The sequence below is a fragment of the Pelobates fuscus genome, chromosome 6, assembly GCF_036172605.1.
Source record: "Pelobates fuscus isolate aPelFus1 chromosome 6, aPelFus1.pri, whole genome shotgun sequence".
In the NCBI taxonomy this organism is placed as follows: Eukaryota; Metazoa; Chordata; class Amphibia; order Anura; family Pelobatidae; genus Pelobates; species Pelobates fuscus.
The window spans coordinates 67,339,891-67,364,990 of record NC_086322.1 but is presented as its reverse complement, the minus strand read 5'-3'; the positions used below and the strand labels follow the sequence as shown (position 1 = coordinate 67,364,990).

Here is a 25,100-nt window from a genome sequence, read left to right as displayed (position 1 = left end):
CATGAGTAGAAAGTGTATAAAATACAATAAAAAATAAGTATACAATTGGTCCTAGTATAAAAGGTAACCAAAAATAACTTTTATTGATTAAAATACTTATTAAAACCATTTACGCGTTTCACCTTTGGGGTTTTCTCAAAATGGTAAAAGAACAGTACACATGGCAAGGAACTAAATATATAAGTTTACAGAGGTTGAATATGGTGCCAAAATTTAAGTGCACCAATCACAAACAAGTATTAGAAACAAAACTTTCAGTACATTTTAAAAATAACATTAAAACCATATAGGTACATTTATATGAGCCTAATTAGGCTTAAGAAATGTAAATATTACTAAAACGAAGCTTTAAAAAAAAAGTATTAAAAGGATTTTAACAGGATCTCATTACTTTTGGTCCCGATCATGTGATGCATCGCAAAATAACATTAAAACCATATAGGTACATTTGTATAAGCCTAATTAGGCTTAGGGAATTTAAATTTTATTAAAACAAAGCCTTTGAAGGGATTTAATTACATTTGGACCCGATCACGTGATCGGTACAAGGCGCACATGTGCAGATCGTCTAATGGGCGAAAATACTTCCTGGTATAGGCGGAGTGCTCAGTGATCGGCCAGGGACACAATGCTCTATGGGAAATGAAGTCCTGACGGTCACTGGGCGGCTCCTATAGTAAAATACATGCCGGGAATCTAGTTTTACAGTGTAAAGGAGACTTAACTAGAGTATAAAACCATATGTTAAAATACAGGCTATTTATACATAAGGGTTTTTATAGAAACAAAGGATGTCAGGAAGTAATGTTGAAGATATTATATGAATAAGAACATTGATATAATTATGTTATTGAAAATACTCTACAGAGAAAATAAAAATTAAAGTTAAAAATTGACAAGTGGTATAATTATACAAAATAAAAAGTTTATTATGTGATGAGGGTATTATAAATTAAGCATATCATAAAAAAATTGTGCAGGTCAAAATCTGCATTAAGTCTATTTGGTATTAGGGTCTGTAACTTATAGACCCATTCCATCTCAGTTTTACCTAATATGTTTTTCATATCTCCTCCTCTCCAAGGTAAGGAGCATTTTTTTATTCCCATATATTTTAGCATTTTGGGATCTTTATTATGAATTAAGAAAGGTTTAGATAAAGAATGATTTAGATAACCATTTTTTATATTCCTACAATGCTCACCAAGTCTGATTTTTAAACATCTAGTGGTCATCCCAACATATTGGAAGCCACACGGGCATTCCAATAAGTAGATGACATTCTTGGTATTACATGTAATAAATTCTTTTATTTTGAAAGTGGTTTTGGTTTTGTTTGAGGTAAATTCTATTATTTTTGGTGGCATTGTAGGATCAGCTGTTTTGCACACAATACAGTTCTTGCATTTGTGAAAGCCTAGAGATTGGGGAAAAAAAGATACAAGATTATTTGATTTGGTTTCTTTGGTGAAATTGGTGGTTAAAATAGATTTAACGTTAGGAGCCCCTCTAAAAAAATTATACTCTGCTTTTTTGGAATAATTTTTGAGAGTTTTTCATCTTGTTCTAAAATATGCCAGTGTTTTTGGATAATCTTTTTTATTTCTTTACTTTTGTTGGTATAGTTGAAAATAATGGGAAGAGATATTGAGTCATTTTTAATTTTGGGTTTATACTTTAAAAGCTCATCTCTGTTTTTATTTTTTATCTCATTAATATTTTCAAGTATGTCTTTTTCTGGGTAATTTTTCTCTATAAATCTATTTTTGAGGGCATTAGCTTGTTCTTCAAAGTTTTCTAGTTCTGTGCAATTTCTGCGTAATCTAAGGAATTGGCTTTTCGGAGCGCTGTCGAGCCACGGTTTGTAGTGGCAACTATTTTTATCGATTACTGTATTGACACAGACTTCTTTAAAAAAGGTTTTTGTATTTATTTTACCATTTTTAATAAATATATTGAGATCTAGGGAATGTATTTGTTCTCTACTAAATTCATGGGTTAAAATTATGCCCCTGTTATTAGTGTTAAGAACGTTAAAAAAAGAAATGAGATTGTCTTCCGATCCATTCCAAATAAAAAAGATCATCAATATATCTAAAATATGAGACCAGGTTTGCCCTTAAATTATCTCCGTTGTAGATAGCTGTAGATTCCCAATCTGCCATAAACAGATTGGCGTAGCTAGGGGCAAACCTGGTACCCATAGCAGTTCCTCTTCTTTGGAGGTAAAAAGAATCTAAAAACCAAAAATAATTATTTTTTAAAATAATATTAATACCCTCTAGAATAAAATCAATTTGTTCTTCCGGAATTCTATCTTCCTTTGTTAAGATATTTTTAATGGCTTCACATCCAACTTTATGAGGTATAATGGTGTAAAGTGATTGGACGTCACAAGTGACCAAAATAAAATTGGGGTCCCATTTAAAATCATTTAAAAAGTTTAAAAGGGACATAGAGTCTTGAAGGTAAGGTTTCATTTTTTTTAACGGCAGGTTGTAAAAGAGTGTCTATATATTGGGATAGGTTACATAAAAGCGAACCTATTCCTGAAACTATTGGTCTGCCTGGGGGATTAGTAGCATTTTTGTGTATTTTTGGCAGGAAGTATATTACCGGAATTTTTGGAAATTTTTTTATTTAAAAAATTGTACTCTTGTTTGGTTAAAATTGCTTGGGATACGCCTTTATTTAACCTTCCTAAATTTATTTTAACCACCAATTTCACCAAAGAAACCAAATCAAATAATCTTGTATCTTTTTTTCCCCAATCTCTAGGCTTTCACAAATGCAAGAACTGTATTGTGTGCAAAACAGCTGATCCTACAATGCCACCAAAAATAATAGAATTTACCTCAAACAAAACCAAAACCACTTTCAAAATAAAAGAATTTATTACATGTAATACCAAGAATGTCATCTACTTATTGGAATGCCCGTGTGGCTTCCAATATGTTGGGATGACCACTAGATGTTTAAAAATCAGACTTGGTGAGCATTGTAGGAATATAAAAAATGGTTATCTAAATCATTCTTTATCTAAACCTTTCTTAATTCATAATAAAGATCCCAAAATGCTAAAATATATGAGAATAAAAAAATGCTCCTTACCTTGGAGAGGAGGAGATATGAAAAACATATTAGGTAAAACTGAGATGGAATGGGTCTATAAGTTACAGACCCTAATACCAAATGGACTTAATGCAGATTTTGATCTGCACAATTTTTTTATGATATGCTTAATTTATAATACCCTCATCACATAATAAACTTTTTATTTTGTATAATTATACCACTTGTCAATTTTTAACTTTAATTTTTATTTTCTCTGTAGAGTATTTTCAATAACATAATTATATCAATGTTCTTATTCATATAATATCTTCAACATTACTTCCTGACATCCTTTGTTTCTATAAAAACCCTTATGTATAAATAGCCTGTATTTTAACATATGGTTTTATACTCTAGTTAAGTCTCCTTTACACTGTAAAACTAGATTCCCGGCATGTATTTTACTATAGGAGCCGCCCAGTGACCGTCAGGACTTCATTTCCCATAGAGCATTGTGTCCCTGGCCGATCACTGAGCACTCCTCCTATACCAGGAAGTATTTTCGCCCATTAGACGATCTGCACATGTGCGCTGTGTCCCTATCACGTGATCGGGTCCAAATGTAATTAAATCCCTTCAAAAGCTTTGTTTTAATAAAATTTAAATTCCCTAAGCCTAATTAGGCATATACAAATGTACCTATAGGGTTTTAATGTTATTTTGAGATGTATCACATGATCGGGACCAAAAGTAATGAGATCCTGTTAAAATCCTTTTAATACTTTTTTTTAAAGCTTCGTTTTAGTAATATTTACATTTCTTAAGCCTAATTAGGCTCATATAAATGTACCTATATGGTTTTAATGTTATTTTTAAAATGTATTGAAAGTTTTGTTTCTAATACTTGTTTGTGATTGGTGCACTTAAATTTTGGCACCATATTCAACCTCTGTAAACTTATATATTTAGTTCCTTGCCATGTGTACTGTTCTTTTACCATTATGAGAAAACCCCAAAGGTGAAACGCGTAAATGGTTTTAATAAGTGTATTTTAATCAATAAAAGTTATTTTTGGTTACCTTTTATACTAGGACCAATTGTATACTTATTTTTATTGTATTTTATACACTTTTTCTACTCCTGGCATTTTTATTAATTTTTATATTACTATTCTATAGTTTTATTATTATTTTTATCCTATTTTTTTATTTTATTATCTACTCGGAGTGTATCCCGTCAAAAGAAATCCTTAGGTGGGGATAATTCCACCAGTGCTGTGGCAATAGAGCAGTACTTGTCTGCTCTATTCTTGTAAGTATAATTCTTTTAAATATATTATCTTGTTGTTCACACTGAGAACACTATTTGCTGTTTTATATATATTCCGTGGACATCTACCATCCAATACCGGAAAGACGGACCTATCTCCCCAGCACTAAAGAACAACGCATATCTGAGTAGGTCCTAGCCTACACTACAGGAATTCCAAGCCGGATAGACGGACCAACCATCTAAGTACATCCGATAGTGGGGATCAAACCACTAAGTGTCTTTTCTCCTAGAGCTGGCTAAAGCTCCATCAAATGTGAGTGAAATACATTTCCTTTGAATATATACCACATCTGGACATACAATATTTCACCATTGGTAGCTTTTCCTTTTCTTTTATCTTCACATAAATGGACTACCTACCATACGGACGGAGCAACACTTGAGGATTATTACCGTATTATTACACACCAGTGAGTTTCAATTTATATCTATTATATATATATATATATTTTTTTTTTTATTTTTTTTTATACATCCGGATGAACTTTACTTGATTTTACTATTATTGCTTATTTTATCTATATATATTTTTATATATTTTTTACTTCTTTTGTTCAAGCGCAGGCCCTTGACCCCCATTCTTGCATTTTCTAACTTTCCTTTCAAGCCCGGCGGTCCTGTTGGGGGCTGGGAGCAAGCTGTTACATACTTTTTATTTCAGCTCCCTTCTCCTCCGTGCCGTTCAGCATGCAATCTAAAGTTGTGCTGCCAATTTTAATTTTAAAAGATGGCTGCAGGGTATTGACTTTATCTGTGGAGGATCCCGCTGTCTCGCAGGACCACAATAGACCTCAATGCTGTACTCTTGCACATGTGAGAGTTCAGCAGGGACTTCGTCTCCTGTCGCTGAAGAGGACCCGCCTGAAGATGGCAGTGCCTGCTATGGAGAGGCTCAGTTATGAACCAGGTGGCGTCTGCTATGGACAGGTTCACGTTTGACACTGCTGCAGGGGTATGGTGGATGCAGAGGGTAGTCAGTCAGGGGTCCAGATGGTGACAGTGCCTCTTTGATATGTTTTGCATGGTAATTCTGTGCAGTTTTTATTACTGATCATTTCATCCTGACAACTGTTTTAATTTATGCAGTGCTAAGCTATTGTGTTTAAAAGCTTAATGTCTCAACTTTGCAATGTAGTAGAATGAAATTAATAATGTACATATTTTGTATTTATTTTTTATATCTGGGCCTTTTTCTTTTTTTTCAAGGGACAATCCATTTCAAAGAGAATATAACAAAATGTATCCCCTTAAAGCAGAGATGTAGAACTAGATTTTTCAGACTCATGTTTTTATTGTTGTATTCATTCATGTGTGTATAATTTTATTTTTTCTTTAACTTAGATTGTGAACCTGAAGAACTAGTCGATTGGTGTGTAGATGATAAATGTTCATTATGTAACCTTCGTAAAGATATAGTCACCGTAAGTGTTAACAATTTTTTTTTATATTTTTCCCCCTTCGTTTAGATATTATATATCCAAATAATAGCTGCTCACCGGTCTTGTAAAAATCCAAAAGTTTTATTCAATCATATTTAAAATCTGTGACCAACGTTTCAGTCCCCGCTCGGGACCTTCCCCAGGGTCAGACAAAAAATGATAGGACAACACATAGTACTAGCAATGTATGTCAATATATAGCCATAACAATAATTAAACGTGACTCACCCAGGTGCATGGTGTCCTCGGCGTTTCCGCCGTATATACTTCCGGGTGTGCGCATTAGGTATCAGCCCAGCTCCGCCCCTTTCCCCTACATGTCGGGGAGCCTGTAAATCAATGGAGAGGGGTTGCGGCATATCAACCGCGCGTGTAGCGTCGGCTATGCTTCCGGGTGTGCGCGAGCACTCAACCCGTTGCTCCACCCTCAGAGATGCACGTGACTCGTATCGTCACATGACGCGTGCCGTGTTGTTAACCGGCAAGTGGGGCGTTGCTAAGCAACGTAATGCGGACAATCTGCCGATAGTGCATTATAGAAACTCCATGTGTGTGTTGTAGGAGTGAATATATGTGGATGAAAAAATGAAATATTATAAATGTAATATGACATGAAAAAAGAAACCCTGTAAATGTTTATCTGGTGAAGGCATATGGCATATTTGTATGGTGCCACTAGAAACACATACCAATAATGTAACTAGTGTGTATAATATACAGTGTTATAGAAGATATTACACCAGGTAGTTTTTTAAAGTGGTGACGTGCAATGAATAAAGTGCAAAAAATGGTGCAAAGAACATGCAAAAAACTGTTGTGCAATACATATGTGAGAGAAATATCACTACACTTAACGTCATAGCCATGAAACAACATATCAATGAAGACTTAAAGAAGTGAATATATGTATACAAACCCCCATAAGGGGTAATAGCCTGTATGTCTAAAATCAAAAATAATAAAATCAAACTGGTACTGTTAAAGGGAGCTAAATAAATGAGTAATAAGGAATGTTTTCATTCAAACCCCTAGGGGCCACCGTGTCTTAACTGATGTATCCAGAATGCTTCTTTCTGAAGCAACATTTTGCCTCTATTTCCACCTCTCTTGGGAGGGGGAATGTGGTCTATACCCACGAATTTGAGGGAGGATAGAGGGTGTCCTTTGTCAAAAAAATGCTTGGCCACGGGCTTGTCAGTAAGTCCATCCCTATAGGCTAACCTAATACTGGAACGGTGACCCCTAATGCGTTCATACTTGTGTCTCTGTTTTTCCCACGTAATAGAGACCACATGGGCACATAAGTTTGTAAATAACGTGGGAAGTTCTACAAGTGATGGTGTGCTTAATGTCATAAACTCTGTTGGTGTGTGGATGATTAAATTTTTTTGATGGAATCATATGTCCACATGTCACACAACCAAGGCAGCGGATGCATCCTCGTATGTTGCTCTTGGTTGTGTTAGAGTAACTGGCGACCGGATCCGTATGCACCAATATGTCACGAAGATTTCTATTGCGTCTATAACAGATCATCGGTGGTTCCTTTTTTTTTTTTTTTAATTCTTTATTTTTGGTCGTGACAAATGGTCCTCAGACGTTGCAATGACACGGCTTTCGCAGAAGCCCACAGTAGCAAAGGAAAAGAAAACAGAAAACAGGCATTTAGGCAGTTTACAATGTGGCTTACGCAGAAGCCAGAACATTTACATGGTGGGACAGTCTCATATTAGCATATTTATAAGTGCATAATTGGTTCGCCCCCTGTGTTGAGGAGGAGACAGCTGTGCCGGTCACGACACCCACAGGCATCTCGGTCGGCCGCCCTGCGGGGGCCTGTGTAGAGGCCTCACTGCCACATCGCACTGTTGCTTATGGGTTCAGTCATGACATATGCCAAGAGCCTCATTGCATATAATATTTCTGTGGCTATTTCAGTGGTCACTGCAACATGCTATATGGTCAACGTTGAAATTTTAAAACTTTAAATCTGCGAAACTATGTGGTGAAGTTGAAACACCTAGCGAGATTTGAGAAAGGAGGAGAAAAAGCAGAGGAAGGAGGAAAAAAAGAAAGGGGGAAAGGGATAAAAGGTAGGGAGGGGGGGGGGGGAGATACCCCCTGTCGGGAGACGGCACAGGCTGGCGGGGGTGGGGAGTACGGGCTTATGGGTCAATGTAAACTTCCCATGGTTCCCAGACCTTGATGAAGTGGGAGTACGTGTCTCTCACCTGCGCAGTGAGCTTATCCATGAGAAACGCTTCCTTGATGTTACCTATGACTCTGTCCAAGGGTGGTGTGTCTATTTGGAGCCACGTTTGCGCCAGAGCGCGTCTGGCCGCCAAGTTGATCTTGTTCACTAGCTTCTGTTCCCTGGGTGGGAGACTGTCGATGGGTTTGGCTAGTAAACACGTCCAGGGGTCTGGCCTAATCGGTCGGTTAAGTACGTCAGTCAGGAGTTTAGCTACCTGCTCCCAATAAAGGGCAGCTTTCGGGCACGACCACCACATGTGGAGGTAAGTACCTTTTGGCTCCACATCCTCTCCAGCAGACATCTGAGGGCGTTTTCCCCATCCTGTGTAACTTCACTGGGGTGGTATACCACCTCAGGAGTGTTTTATAGCACTGTTCCTGGTGAGTAACACAGATTGAGGATTTGGCCGCTGCCTCCCATATGTCCTGCCAGTCCCCACTGTCAAGAGTTTGTTGGAGTTCCGCCTCCCATTGTAGTATATAGGAGGGTGTGTGGGAGTCGTTTGTGGGTGCGCGGGAGTCGTTTGTGGGTGCGCTTAATTGCTCGTAAAGGCGGGTAATGAGGCCGGCACGTGGTCCATCAGACAGGCATAACGCTTCAAAGAATGTGGGTTTGGCCCTGGCCGCTACCGCTATTTCAGGTTTCCTGGCAAAGTCCCTAAGCTGAAGGTAGCGAAAGTAGTCTTTGTTAGCTAGTGGGGCCCTCATTTTTAGGTTGTCGAAGGTGTGAAAGGAACCTCCCTGGAACAGATGACAGTAGCGCTGAACACCCGTGTTCTCAAGGCCTCGAAAGTCTCGAGGGGTCATACCTGGCGGGAACGCTTTGTTACGGAGATAGGGGGTCAATGGAGAGACCGGGTGCGCGAGGGCATATTTGTGGGCAGTAGCGTTCCAGACCCGAGTCGAATTGAGGATGGCGGGGCAGGAGGTGCCAATCTCTGGACGGTCGGGCTTCGGGACCCACATCCAATACTGGGGGAGATCAGTACCCATAAAGTGCGTTTCTAGGTCAACCCATCTGTGTGTGTCGGGTGGGGAGTGCCATTCAATTATTTGCGCTAGATGGGCAGCTAGGTAGTACAGGTGAAGGTTTGGGAGTCCCAGTCCCCCCTTGCCTCTCGGGGTGTATAGTGTATGCCTCGCTACTCTGTGCCTCTTCCCCGCCCAGATGAAGTTGTCTATTGCGGTTTGTAAGGGTGTAAGATCATTTTTAGTCACAGCGACAGGCAACGCTTGAAAGATGAAAAGGAGGCGTGGGAGGAGATTCATTTTGATGGCATGTAGCCTACCCAACCATGAGATGGGCTTATCATGCCATTTATCTAGGTCCCGCCGTAGCACCGCAATGATTCTCTGGTGGTTTTCCTTATAGAGGTCCTCGTTAGCCGGCGTTAGCCTGACCCCCAAATATTTAATGGGTTGTGTGCTAATCTTTAAGGCTATCGCCTGCTGCAGCCATTGGATGTCCGCCTCTGTCATCCCTATTGGCATGCCGACCGACTTGTCAATATTGATTTTGTATCCAGATACCTGGTGATACCCGTCGAGAATCTCAAGTACCCGAGGAATGGTGGTTTTAGGGTTTGTTATTGTGAGTAAAATGTCGTCAGCATACGCCGATATTTTGAATTCTTCGGTGGCCACCCGCACCCCCCGGATCTCCGGGTCCGTGCGAACGAGATGTAGTAGGGGCTCCAGTGCTAAGATAAAGAGGAGGGGGGAGAGGGGGCAGCCCTGGCGGGTACCGTTCCTTAGTTCGAAAGGGGGCGACTGTGCCCCTGGGATTGATATTTGTGCTCTCGGGGAGGCATAGAGTGCCTTAGTCGCTTTTATGAATGTGGCAGGGAGGTGCATTGCCTCTAGTAGAGCAAACATATAGGGCCATTGTATCCTGTCGAACGCCTTCTCTGCGTCCAGGGAAAGGACCAGAGAAGGCGCTCGCGTTTTGCCCGCCCACCACACTATGTCTACCGCCCGTCTAGTATTGCCATAGAGTTGTCGGTTGGGGACAAAGCCCACTTGGTCCGCATGGACCGGTGGTTCCTTAAAGATCTTCGGGAGCAGATTTATATTTTTCCCCCTTCGTTTAGATATTTTATATATATATATATATTTTTATATTTATTTTTTTTACATTTTTTTTTTCTTTTTTCTTTATTTCAGGATTGTCCAATATCTGATTCTGCGCAGTCCACACCTACAGAGGAACTGATATCTCAGGGCCAGTTCAACACAGAAAATATTGAATGCCAAGCTGAAAATTACTTAAATGCACTCTTTCAAAAGAAAGGTAAGTTTTCCATAAATATAATGTATACTTTTTTGTGCATGCACCGATGTTCTAAAACCAAAGAATGTAATTTCAAAGTCTAGAACGGTCATTACATGGGCATACTGGTCATATGTGTATTGTCTATATTTTCTAAACGGCTATTAGGTAAATTTTGGTGAAAAATAAAAAGCTGATAAATACCCATTTTGTGTCTAGACTATTGTCAACCATTGTGCATCAAGTAATATTATATTGTTATGTAACTGTATAATTAGAAATTGAATGACGTACTAGCAAATAATTTTAATTGCTGAAATATATTGGACCCATCAGTGTAGTTAACAATTTCTCCCATAGCTATCAAAACCATTTGCTTTTTGCACAGTCGGCTTGTATCAGAATTGGGATTCTATTGTGCCAGGAAAACAATGCCGTTTTCCTGGCCCTATAGAATCCTTCGGTGCCCCCCCCCTCTCTCACGCCCCACCTCCCTTGGTTTGGAAGGGATTAAAATCCTTAGTCACTTACCTGAATTCAGCGCCGATGTCACTCGGCGCTGGTCAGGCTCCGCCCATGCGGCAATGGACGTGCTCACATTAGGATTTCACCTAAAATCTGGGGCTGCAGGTCCTCATGCAGAGCGTGAGAACATCCAGCGTCTGGTAACGGACCTAAGGTCCGTTTCAAACCAGGAAGCCCTCTAGTGGCTGTCTGGTAGACTACAGGTGGTGGTAACCCTGCAAGCAAATTATTGCAGTTTCTCAATAACTGCAATAATTCGCTTGCAGGGTTAAGGGACATGGGACATTGCACCCAGGCGACTTCAATGAGCTGAAGGGGTCTAGGTGCCTACAGTGTCCCTTCAATGTAGAAATTTAAATGAACAGAATTTTCGTACAGCTGCCGAATCATTATATATTTTCGTTTTATTTAAGCATTCAGTTGCATATTTCTATAATTCGCTTCTGGATTTCAACCTTTTGATTTCATCCAGGCTAGCTGAAAACTGTATCCAAATGCACTCTGGATGTTTCCATGTGTTTTCTGACCTGGACTAGCAGCAATCTTTTTCAGTAAAAACATTGAATATATGTTTGCATCTCTCCTGCAGTTGTCAAGTTACTGTGACTATAATTGCTGTGAATTTAGACACACTATATGTAACAATGGTTTGTTTGTTTTATTGCACCTATAGGAAAGGGCCCTTGAACTGAAATTAATAGTAGCAGGCTAGTGAACCCACAACTAGGTCTAAAGCTACTTATCAAGGGTAAAAGTCATGTTGCAAGCATATTCCCTGTACATATAGTGATGATTTTCTTAAACAGAAATGAGAAATAACGTTTACTAATGTTTAATATAAAGACAATCCAGCTTTGAGGTTTGGCTGTTTTTCTATTTTAAAATATATAAATAAATGAGGCTACAATAAAAAAATAGGGATTGTTTTGGAAGTCATAATGCTTTGTCTTTTTTTTTATTTTATTTTTTTATATTTTCAATAGAAATAAATATAGAAATATAAAAAAAAAACTTATTATAATAAGTGTTTATAAGGTTAAATGCTTGCAATATACCGTATATACTCGAGTATAAGCCGAGTTTTTCAGACCATTTTTTGGGCTGAAAAACCCCAACTCGGCTTATACTCGAGTCAGTCTGTATTATGGCAATTTGCATTGCCATAATACAGACTGGGGGGAGAGGGGTGCTGGCAGAGCTGTAACTTACCTGTTCTGCAGCTCCTGTCAGCTCTCTCCTCCTCCGCGCCGTCCGTTCAGCACCTCGGTCAGCTCCCAGTGTAAGTCTCGCGAGAGCCGCGGCTCTCGCGAGACTTACAGTGTGAGCTGATAGAAGGAGCTGCACGGACGGCGCAGAGGAGGAGAGAGCTGACAGGAGCTGCAGAACAGGTAAGTTACAGCTCTGGCAGCACCCCTCTCCCCCCCACTGAACTGCCACTGGACCACCAGGGAAGGAGCCCCCCTCCCTGCCATATATCAAGCAGGGAGGGGGGACGAAAAAAAATAAATATATAAATAATAAAAAAAAAAATTAATAACAAAAAAAGGGGGATAAGGACCACTATGGGAGGGAGGGGGGGTATAAGGACCACTATGGGAGGGAGGGGGGGGGGTAAGGACCACTATTGGAGGGAGGGGGGTATAAGGACCACTATGGGAGGGAGGGGGGGTATAAGGACCACTATGGGAGGGGGTGGGATAAGGACCACTATGGGAGGGAGGGGGGTATAAGGACCACTATGGGAGGGGGGGGGGTATATGGACCACTATGGGAGGGAGGGGGGGGGTATATGGACCACTATGGGAGGGATGGGGGGGGATAAGGAACATTATGGGAGGGAGAAGGGGGATAAGGGCCACTATGAGAGGGATGGGGTGGGATAAGGACCATTATGGGAGGGGAGGGGGAAGTAAGGACCACTAGGGGAGGGGAGGGTAAGGACCACTAGGGGAGGGGAGGGTAAGGACCACTAGGGGAGGGGAGGGTAAGGACCACTAGGGGAGGGGAGGGTAAGGACCACTAGGGGAGGGGTGAGTCAGGACCACTGGGGGGGGGGGGGGGGTGAAGGAACACGGGGGTGGGGAGGTAAGGACCACTGAGGGAGGAGGAGGGGAAGTCAGGACATATGGGGGGGGAGGGGGCGGCAAAATTTTTTTTGCCTACGGCGGCAAATATCCTTGCACCGGCCCTGCACACACTGCATTCACACACACACACACACACACTGCATTCATGCACGCACACACACTGCACTCATACACACACGCTGCACTCATACACACACGCTGCACTCATACACACACGCTGCACTCATACACACACACATACGCACACACTGCATTCATTATACACACACTGTAAATAAATATTCAATTAATATATTTTTTTTAGGATCTAATTTTATTTAGAAATTTACCAGTAGCTGCTGCATTTCCCACCCTAGTCTTATACTCGAGTCAATAAGTTTTCCCAGTTTTTTTGGATAAAATTAGGGGCCTCGGCTTATATTCGGGTCGGCTTATACTCGAGTATATACGGTAAATAAAATAGAATAACATACTCTCTTGTTCTTGAACAAGACAGCCTCTGTCTTGTAAAATGCAGCAGCATTCAAATTCTCCCCCCGTCCTTAATACTTACATTATATGTTTTCTGTTTGGTCATGTTAGGCAAACAGAAGAACAATCCTAATCTACCTTGACTTGTCAAGGAGCCGATGCCATGACCATTAAATTATGTAGCCTTGATTTGTTAATTTTAAATGTGAGAATTAAAGAAAAACCTCTTAATCAATCGGTCATGGTCAAGACATGGTTGTTTTCTTTTTCTCTTGCCAAAGCTGCTATGTCATTGGCATATCAGTAAAACTTCAAATTCACAAGTGACTGTGCAGGGCATACAAGCCACAGGTAATGCGGCTGTCTGCAGCTTTTGCAACTCTTTCCCTCCCTGCATAAAATATATTTCTGCCCCCCAATTATAAAAATGCTGATTTCTTATGAAATGTCTCATGAACTGTCAAAAAATAAATGACAGACTCCAGACACACAGAGCACCAGCAAGCTAACGTGCTTTGTGTCTGGAGGGTTCCTTTAACTTTCTGTAATTGAGCTCTCCATTGATTTACATCCGTGTCGTGCTTTTTCTCAGTGACAATGTTGTGTTCAACTCATAAAATAGGAGTGTAGCTTATAAAAGTCTAAAAATAACAAGATTTTAATTTATACTGGTTTCATTAGATATTTTTGTTTTACCTTAAGCATTTTAATTTGACAATGGCAGTTTATTTTTTAATAAATCCGTCGATAGAAGCAAAGTTTAGAGGTCAGCATAACTTCTAGGAAGCAATAGCCGTCTACTAATTGTGGAGGCAACAGGTGCATATAAAATCATATTTCATGAGACCACTCTTGCATGTAAAATGGCTTTAAAAATAAATAAGTGTTCTGTAGGTGTTATAAGCAAAATGGGAAGAAGTACTTTTTCGTTGCATGCTGAAAGCGCTAAATTGATATGAAAAAAAATGTTTTTCTTTTCTTTTAGATCTTCCTCAGAACTGTGATCCTAACATTCCACTTGTAGCTCAGGAACTATTGAAAAAAATGATACGTCAGTTTGCAGTTGAATATGTTTCAAAAAGTCGAAAGATTCTTCAAGGAAACCATGAACCTTTGTCGGACACTCCCATTACTTTCAATGGTATTCAAGTGAATCAAACAGAAGACTTATTTCTCGAAGAACAAGATGGGCCCCTAGACCTCACTGTAACTCGAATCGAAGAAAATAATTTTCAGGATGGTGAGCATTATCGTGTGTGTATGTATGTATGTATGTATGTTTGTGTGTGTATATGTGCGTGTATATCTATATATCCAACATTGGCCCAGTACTCACTCTCCATCTTATTTTGCCTTAATAAATGAATCTGTAAAAGAGTACTCAGGAGGACTTATTAATTAAATAAACGTTGATTTATTGTATTGGTGTGATTTAATCACAAGAGCATTCAGTCCCATGCAAGAACCTGAAAAGTCTTGGGAAAAAATCCTTGCATGTACGCAAGCCTTACACCTCAGTATTTCATGCCGATTTGATATTTATGAAATTATGATGCTGTCTGCATAAGTATTTCATTGAAATTCCAACACAAGCAAAAGATGATAAAAGACAAAGTAGAAACGTTTTCTTATTGTAAAGCCTACGGTTGGCAAAAGGCAGAGCTTAGTCTTCAACTTTTGTCAAATCCCAGATGTCACAGGTTGCGGCTGGGATTAAAGAATAGTCTCAGTCTCATTCTTAGTGTAGCCTCCCTGTATACTCCATAGACTTCAGTGCTGTACTCTTGCAGCTCCCGGCAGATGAAGCACTGGGAGTCAAAGAAGATGACTGCAGCCACAAACAGGAGCTTCATGTAAGTAAACCTACCTACGACTGCACCTCAGTCATTGGATTCTAAACAAAGATGTTTTTTTTTTTTTTTCAGAGACCTTTCCAAAATATGCAGGGACCCCTTGAAAGTGAAAGATCTGATTTAAATTAAATTGGCATAGATAGAATTGCCACAGAAGCATAAACTAGAATGGTCACTCTTACCCCATGGTTCCTTATTACCATACCCCAATACATGTATTAAAGCATTTATTAGGGTTTCACTCTCTTGCAGGCTTGTGCATATGCTTGGCAAATGAATGTGTGCCCAGACATTTTTTGTATATAGTACCGTTCGGTGCATTTTATTATCCTGCTGTTCCCCTGCAGCATGTATGGGGTGCTATTCAAATGTGAAATTAGGAGGGATGTTTAGCCATACTATCTTTTTAGTACAATGATGCTCCCTTTCTTCCCCACCTGTAATTGTGGACTTTACTACTGTTGTTTTTTTGTAAGCAATGTAGAACAGTCTTTATCCTGTGATGCTTTCAGTTTGCTTTGACTATTTTTTATTAATTTCCTCCATTGTGCAAGTGCCAGTTTTTTAAGAATTGGTAATGTATTTAAAACGGATAACTGTTTTTGCTACTTATTTAATTTGTGTTTTCTCTGTTTTTACAAATTACTCATAAGCAGCTCAGACTATCTACATTTACCTTCTATATAAAGAAAAATATTATATTTTTATATTTTTTTCTGCTTGTTTACAGAAGGTGTGTTGGACCTCTCTCTAAAAAGCAACTGTAATGGACATGAAAAGAATGGAAAGATAAAAAATTCAAGGAATGGGTAAGAACATAACTTTCTTGGTAACATTTATTTATATATTTTTATAACACCTACACAAATACTAGTTAAACATTAAGTAAACTATGACATGTAGCTATAGTTGCAGTGTATGAATACTAAATAGAGGTAAAATAAAAACCTCAATTCACTTGATTTCCAGTGGTAAATTTTATTTATTTTTGGAAAATTTATATTTGAATTTCACATTTATACATGGACAAGTGATAGCTTATTTTTTTTTTTGTATATTATTTTTAATACATTTTCAGCGTAAGATCAACAAATCAGAAAAACAAATATTTTTAAGCTTGGAGGTTCGGTTGTACAGGTATTTTGCCATATATCAGTTTTAACTATTTTGTGCGAGTACGACTTCAGAATTCTAATCAAACCTTGCCACTCTACACAGACATTATTTTTGTATTTTTATTAGTACATTTTATCTTTGGTTTTAATGTGAACTGTACTAATCTATTAAACACCCACATATTACCCACATTCTTTAGTGGCAGTGGGCTTAACAGTACAACATAAACTTATTTTGTTGTTTTTTCACTGTGGTTCACTGTAGTTCATGTAAAAAGTATTTGTGTGTTGTGTTTTTGTTTGTGTTATTGCCGCAAATTGTTTAAAAGGGGGTTTACTCTTTTATTACTTGTTTAGCGGTAACGTCACGTTTCTACTAACAAAGTTTAATCTTGGAGGGCTTACTAATTACATTAGTTAAATTATAACAGTTTGACTCTGCAAAGATCGGTCAAATGGAGTAGCATGTACTAAAGAGAATTCTTGCAAATAAGCAATTATTTTAACTGTGGTTTTTGAATTCTTGCTTGGGCTGTTATAGAAGCCATCGTATGATTGACAAAGTTTCCATGCAGAACTGTAAAGATTCCTTTAACCTCTAACTGCCACTTTGACTAAAAACATTGTCAGAAGCGGTGATGTTACCTAAGCAAGGCGTTTAATAAAGGAGTGGACCATCCCCTTCCATACCTGTGTGCACGTCTCATGCATCCGTTGACCATCGTTTCATTCCATTCATCCAGGAGACTACAGGGAGACAGCGAAGATTATTTGGACCGAAGTCCTGAGTTTGCAGACGGTTTGCTTTCAAAAGCATTGAAAGATATTAATTTGGGCACACTGGACGTTAATAAAGCAGCCATACTTTATGGCATACCTCAGAAAACTTTACTACTTCACTTAAAAGCCTTATCAACAGGCAAACCTGCCTGTTTAAAAAACACAGCTCAAAAATGTAATGATGGGTATTTATTCAAAGACAATACAGAAACTTGTGCTGTCCTGCAGAAAGTGGCCCTTTGGGCAAGGGCTCAAGCAGAGCACACAGAAAAAAATAAACTCAACCTACTTGAAACCTCTGAACTGAAACTACCAACAGCTTCCAGTTACCTCCATCAGTTAACTTTACAGAGAATGGTTGCTCAGTTTAAAGAAAAAAAAGAAGGCTTTCATTGCGAACCTTCAATTCCTCCTGTACAGTTAAAAATTCCTCAGGTACGTGTTAGCTCTGTGCCCAAACCGCAGCCGGAGCCTTCTGGTCTTCTGGATGTCATGTATCAAGTTACTAAAACCTCCGCAGTCTTGGAAGGTTCTTCTCCTCAGAAACTTAAAAACATACTCCCTAAGCAAAACAAGGTTGAATGTTCCGGAACTATAACCCGCTCAAATGTTGATTCTTACGTTCTACATGGAGATATTTCTCCTTTATGTCTTAATTCAAAGAACGGAACAGGTGACCTATCTTCTGATCTAGATGATGACCGGAAAGATAAGCAACCAAGAAGAAAACGTGGCAGATATAGGCAGTACGATCATGAAATTATGGAAGAAGCAATTGCTATGGTGTTGAGTGGAAAAATGAGTGTTTCCAAAGCACAAGGAATTTATGGAGTACCTCACAGCACTTTAGAATACAAGGTCAAAGAGAGATCCGGAACATTGAAGAACCCACCTAAGAAAAAGCTTCGTTTAGCGGAATCCGATATATACAGTGTTGTAAATTCAGGAACTGGCAACTCCAGAGATGACAAGCATATGTAGATTTATTGTGATTTTAAGATCTGTGTATATACTTATACACACATTTTACTGTATGCGCACGTTTGTGTGATAAAACCTCCTCGACCGAGAAAGAAAACGAATACGGTTCAAAAACCACTTACATGCCTTTCAAATAGTTAATTCAGGGTTTTCACTGTGGACTAAATTATTTTGTTGCACACTTAATTCTGATACTTTGTACTGAGCATACACTTGCTGAAATAGATGAGATTCAGGGTTTTTGGTTCATACTTACGAACATAGCACTTCATAATTTCTACAATACCAATACTTGGTTACAGACAACTTCCACTGCTCATATTTTACAGTTACAAAATATTCATATTCCAAGTTATGTTTTATACTTCTGACTTGAAATGCTCATATGTGCCAGTTATACCTATAGATAAAATCATGAGACATTTCAGTATAACTGGCTGGGAATGTGTGCAGTATTAACTTAAGACAACTTAAACTCCGCACTTGTGCATCCATTACTACACAAGAGAGAGCATTCCTAATTATTTAAGGTGTAGAATACTAATGGAAATGTTGTAAAAGTAAAATAAAGTATTTTATTTACAGCATATAGTCAAGAGACTGACACTACTGAACGTAAAACTCCCATACTGATAGTTAAACACATAACTATACCCTTTGACTTTAAATGAAATATATAAAACAAAAAAAAATCTTTATTGAAAATGTTTTATAAAAATTTTTTATGGGAAAATTAACTTTTTAAACTACAGAGATCCTGATAAGCAGGTTGGAGCACATATATATTATGTGCACAAGATAAGCTTAAAACTTTGGTTTAAATGTCCTGTTTTAGTCTATATTAACTTTATTCATATATATATTATATTTTTCAAAGGTTGTTAAAATTCATGATACTGACAAACCTCAATGTAACTGTTAAGGATTTGCTGCTGATATGTTTCCGATATCATTTCAGTTGGTCGAAACTTTATTTCCATGGGGCAATTTTATTAGGTTTTTTTTTTTGTGGGGGGAGGTGGGGCTAATAACCAAATCTTCAGTCTATTCAGGGTTTGTGTAAGAGTACAGCATTGGTACTCTTCAGATTTTTATTTTGTTTTGCTCGTAGCTACCATGGTTATTTCAAAGCTTCAACACCTCCTTTTAAGCAAACTCTACCTTCATACAACATTCCATAATGTGATTTCAAAGGCATTATACTGTTCTCTTTACCTCCTGAAATTTAGAAAATTATTTTCATAATCAAATGATATTTGGGTAGCTCTTTTAAGGAAACTCACATTAGCAACTTCATTTTGCACATATACACTTAAAATGTTTTAAAAAATGTAACCTGTGCATAGCGTTCTGAGCTTTAAAACCTTGTTTCATTGGTTGCATAAATATTTTTATTTAGGACCTCTGATAATAAAAAGCTCTTGGTGTCAGATAACTTGAATGTTATATTCAGTGTATAAGATGCCAAGAATTCAGTTCAGTCAATACCATGTCATTTTGCTATGAATTGTAATTCTTCAAAAGTTGAGCAAGTGGTTAAAATGTACTTGGCTCAATTTTATCAGGGACAGTTTACTAGTAACAACCTTTACTAGTTTTATATCCTTGCAGCTTTTTACTACGGTTTTAATTTTGACTTTTTGCAAGGGCGAGTTTTATCTATTTTACACTCCAATAGTAAAACTCACATTAAAGTTATTTTTGTCTATTTTCAGAATTCAAAAAGTTAGTCAAATGCCTTTCAAGTGACAGGTCTTATTTACTACTCGGTAACTGTAAGTGAGTAGACTTGCTTATTAGAATGAGTACACCTTTAACTAGAAGCAAAAGCTAGCCCTACAACATTTCTGCTTATTTGAATGTTTCTGAAATATTTTCTATTGAAAAAGCAAAAAAAAAAAACCCACAAAAAAAATGTGCCTCTGTTTTTAAGACTACTGATCAGTAAAATTTTAATCATTTCTTGTAGTTGATGACCGTTTTATATTACATTGTATATTAACTTACTGAAATTGTTTAGTTGTTTACAGTAAAATTCCAGTTTGTGTACTTTTTTTTTTTTTATTATTATTTAAATTTTGCTTTTCTATTGCAGCATTCCCATTGTCACCACTCCATTTCACAGTAATTTGGTAAAAATTTAATGTGGCTGCCTTGATTTTTCAAAATATTTTGTTTAATATAAACTGATTTTTAGGCAGTGAGTTGTATTTATGCATAAATCAATTGCACTATAATTCATGAGTTATTTATTACAATATTTTCTAAAAAAATTCCTGTACCTGTTGTGTTGTAAGTGTACTGTAATTCTGTTTTTTCTTTTTATGTTCTAAAGCTAAACCTGATTGTATGGAGTTAATTGTTTGGTCAGTGTAATCTTAAATTATAATTTCAAGTAAAGCACTTCACTGCTTTTCAATATGCATTTGAAAGTGTGTTAATTGTCAACATCATTATTGTTTGCACGAAGATCTATTCCTCGATCAGCTAATAACAATGGTTACAATGTAGTATTTATGAATCCTGTCCTATAGGTAGAGTTAAAACGGTTATTTGAAGAAGATGGCTTTATATGACTATATTCTACCTTATGCCTCAATTTTATATTGATGGGTAAAATTGTAAAATATATATATATATATATATTTTGTAATTTGTTTCACATAAATACCAGCACTCCAAGTATTTTTCAGCTTTGTTGCTCAGATTCCATAAAGGTCAGTCAACATTTTGGTTCCCTACAGGAACTTTCATCAGGACTGCTTGGGGGAAAAAAAAATACCAGAGTATTGCAGTATGCAATGAAATTTTTTTTTTTTTTTTTTTTTTTTTTTTTTTTATTGGACCAACATAATATTTTAAAGACAAGCTTTTGAGAGTTTTCCTCTCTTCCTCAGGTCTGAAGCAAAACAGATAAATCTGATAGTTTAACACTTATAACAACTGATGTTGGAGAAGGGGAAGGAGGGGGGGGTTAGTGGGGTGTCATAAATAGCAGAAGATGTGCCTTAAAGTGAAAGCTGCAGGTTGGCCGAGAATAGCCAGAAAAAGTAAATAAACAGGAGTCAATAAACTAGTTGAAAATAATAAGAAAAAAAAAACACAGAAAAAAAGAGAAAACGGCATAGCAGGGCATGCAAGTATATAGCTGCATATATGTGTGTATATAAATTGATCCAATAAAGGTGAAGCGAGAATATTAAAAAAAAGAATGATATAAGACAATAAGATGTGTGTTTATAAAAAGTTTTGGTAGTGTGTGAGAAAGCCAGAGTCTACATTAAATCCTTCATTTCTGGTGTTGAAATGTGTGATCATTTTCATCTCAAATGTCTTTCATTCGTGAGAGTCTTTGAAATTACCTTTTAAGAACTTTAATCCTGAGGTTTTGGATGGAGTGACCAGTCTGGGTGAAGTGATGACCAACAGGGGTACAATATCAGTTTTCCTTGTGGTTCTTGATTGTCTGTGTATATTCATTCTGACATGCAGCTTAAGGCCAGTTTCTCCAATGTAGCAACCTTTGTCACACACTGTACACTGTATCATGTACACCACATGTGCACGAATATGATCCCTTAATATTGTGTGATTTGTTATTGTGTCTGGCTGTGGTATTTCCACATATATGTTGACACAGTTTGCAGAGTGATTTGTTGCACTGTACAGTGCCATTCTGTGTGAGCTCCTGTTCTGTGGTCAATTTGCTGCGGACTAATCTCCATCTCAGGTTAGGCGGTTGTTTTGAATGTATTTTTTTGAGTGTGGGGTCCTCTGAAAATTAAAGGGACACTATAGTCAACATATAAAATAAAGAGAGACCGGTGCCCCAGCCTTCTTTCTTGCTTTTATATGAACTTGCCATAAAAGAAAAAAAATCATAAGTTTTAATAATGAAACTTACCTCCGTTCCAGCGCCGAGCTCCCCGCTAGCCCATTCCCCCTTTCTCGTCAAAATAACGAAATCGCAGGGCCCAATAGGATGCTTCTCCTTGAGAAGCGTTATCGCGATGTGGTGTACATGCGCGGTTTCGCGCTGCACCAATCGCATTCTTCATAGAGCGGCATTGAATGCCGCCCTATGAAGAAACTCCGCGCTCAAACTTGCATGTGCGTGGAATGCGCGTTCGCGAGCTGTCTTACTCTCAGCTCGCTTTCTATACCCGCCCCCCTCCTCAGCCTAATTGTATGTTTGCATAGAAACACTATAGAGATCTCTCTATAGATTTTATATATATATATATATATATATATATGTCCGTCCGTCCCCTCACCCACTCACTTATAAATAGCAGAAAATGTGTCTAAAAGCACATGTATACTAAAAAATGTTTATATAGTGACCTTTTAATATTGTTAAACTTTATCAAAAAAGATTAAACAAAATAAATAGTTTTGTTTCATTTGGTTTAGAAAGGATAGTACAAGCAAGATAATGTGAAAAAAAATTCAGAAGCATGTTATTTGAGAGTTGTTTTTTTTTTTTCATGAGACAATGATGGTGTACCTATACTGTTCAGGTTACAAGACACAGGAAAATCTACTCCTGTCTTTTGTGTTCCATTGGCCGGAGGCAGGAAAAGATTAGGACAAAGGAGAAACTACACAAGTGAAGCTTCATGTCCCAGTTTGGAGCTTGTGTACCTCTACCTCCCTCACATCTCTTCCCACATCCTGAAACACATAAGATAGGTGTCTACATATTTCAATTGTGCTGACTCTGCACTTCTGTCCTTCCTTCTGAATTTTAGCACAGTAAACCGACAAAATGGTTATTGAATGATTGCAGATTTAGAAAAGAGGAAACTAGAGAACCGTGGGAAGCTGCTAGGCAGCAAAGGAGAAATGTTTGCACCAGTGAAGGTGGTCACACTCTTTTACACTTTAAACCTGGAAATTGAAGACCAAAAAAATGCTAAACTTTGTAGATGTTCATGGTTATCCATATGAGTATTAGTACAATTTAGAGAGGGTCCAACAGAATTGTAATCCCATTTTTACCATGTACCTTGATGAGTTACGGCAGCAGAATGGGTTAAGTATATTTCTGAGAAGTAAAGCGGGTCCAGTGGAACAGGGGTACTTAAGCATGTCCACTGACTTTATAAAAGTGCCAATTTCAAAAGAAATTAACACTTGTATTAATTGCATTAGTAACATTTACGGTCTGTCAATCAGACACTGGGGAGCTTTTTCTGCCTCATTCACTTTGGACGATTAGAGTATGTGCGCGTTGCGTCCCAAAGTGTCCTCTCTAATTGGCTATAATAGGTCATCCGTATTAATAACTTCATAGGATGAGGAGTGGAACAATAGTGAGGAAACTCAAAGTGCTGAAATAATAGGAAGTTTAATTGATTTTTAAACATTTTAATGCCAAAATGGGGCATTATAGGGGCACTCTGGACACCAATACAACTTTAAATTGTTGAAAGGTTTTTCCCTTATTAATTTTTTTTTTTTTCGAAAGCTCAAATTTTGAAAGTTTTTGAATAAAAAAATGTTTTACAAAATTCCATATCAGAAGTCTCTCTTTATGCCAGAAATACTTCTCAAATGTATGCGCACATCTCAGTCAACAGTAAGTGAGCTACTTTTTATTCACAAACTGTCTGCAGACAGAGAAACTACAAATAGCAAGTGATATCCTATCAGTCGTTTACTAAAGTAAACATTTTAGTTCATTTCAAATTTAGGGTCTTTATAACCAAAATGAAAAAAAATATATCTAAGTCCGCTATGCTTTGCGTTCAGCTACCCTGACTATTTAAAATTAATTCAGAATTCCCACCTTGGTAAATAACTCTGTATATGTCTGAGTGTCCTCTCCTACTTATGTAGGTTTATAATTTAGATCACGTTGAGTGACTAAACTTGTAAATGCATACAATAACTGCATTTTTTAAATGTATACAAAATTATGAGAAATGTATTCCCTACCTTTTGTATATGATCAGATCCTGACACCTTGGGTCAGATGGTGTGTGAAAACGGACTTTAGTCTTCTTTGCTTCCCTCCGTTTTGAAACGCTGTCTAACCCAAGGTGCATGCATATGGATGAAGGATCCTGTTATTTACTAGAGGTAGGGATGGGTTTTACATATACTAGATTTAAAAAAAAAAAAAAAAAAAAACTTTCAATACGTGTTGAAGACTATTATATAAACAAAATATAATATAAAAAAAAAATGCTGCTGCAGATGAAATACAGTCATGGACATATAAAGGATATAGCAGCATACTTTTACATACAACAAACAGGGGCTTTCTGCTCAATAACATATTAACTTTAATCCCATTGGGTGACAAATATAGTGTCCGGTACCACTGTTTAAAAACACAGAGGACCATGCTTCATAATGGGAATTTCCAAAAAGGTTCACCCCTCAGTGGCTTTCGATTTTACTGTACATTTGAGGATATGATCCGCCCAATTAATTAGACTATGTGCAAGAGTTATCCAAAATGCGAGAAGGAAAACAAATTGTAGAAAAGTTAGAGAAATTAGAAGGTAAGATTAATGTAATGAAGACTAAAGAGGGGAGATTAAGGCCAGAGGAGAATTGCTGCCAGCATTAAGGGGATAGAACACATAACCCTGAGGTCACGAGCTGCCCCCAATCTCAGGTTCTTTTCACAGAGTCATGTTTTCTGGAATGCAGAGAGAGTGTTTCGAACAAGTGCTGTCAGTTTAAAGTTAAGTTAAAAAGTTGTCCCTAATTCTATGTTTAACTATATCAAGTGAAGGAGTCTTGATATAAAGCCAAAACGGGGCAACCGCTCCATGAGTTGCCAATATAATTCTCCTAAGGAGTTTCAGGAACACCTTCACCCAAGGGTCCAGAAGTACAATTCTCTGTAGGAGAAATTACATGCCCGCATATGGATATAGGTTCCCATGTCCACAACGCCTCCAGCAATCAGACTCCCTATGCAAAAT

General features: G+C 37.8%; 1 protein-coding gene across 3 annotated transcripts in view; it reads left to right on the top strand.

Annotated features, from left to right (window-relative positions):
* Nucleotides 1–25,100, top strand: part of LCORL (ligand dependent nuclear receptor corepressor like) — a 97,304-nt gene that overhangs the window by 50,869 nt on the left and 21,335 nt on the right. For 2 of the 3 annotated variants that reach the window (XM_063457812.1, XM_063457811.1), the window contains exons 3-6: nt 5,728–5,807; nt 10,242–10,368; nt 14,416–14,670; nt 16,014–16,092. In XM_063457812.1, the coding sequence (XP_063313882.1) occupies nt 5,728–5,807; nt 10,242–10,368; nt 14,416–14,670; nt 16,014–16,092 (541 nt within the window). Of the gene's footprint in view, nt 1–5,727; nt 5,808–10,241; nt 10,369–14,415; nt 14,671–16,013; nt 16,093–17,141; nt 20,126–25,100 lie in introns of those variants that run through there. The other variant, XM_063457813.1, reaches the window with a different exon arrangement.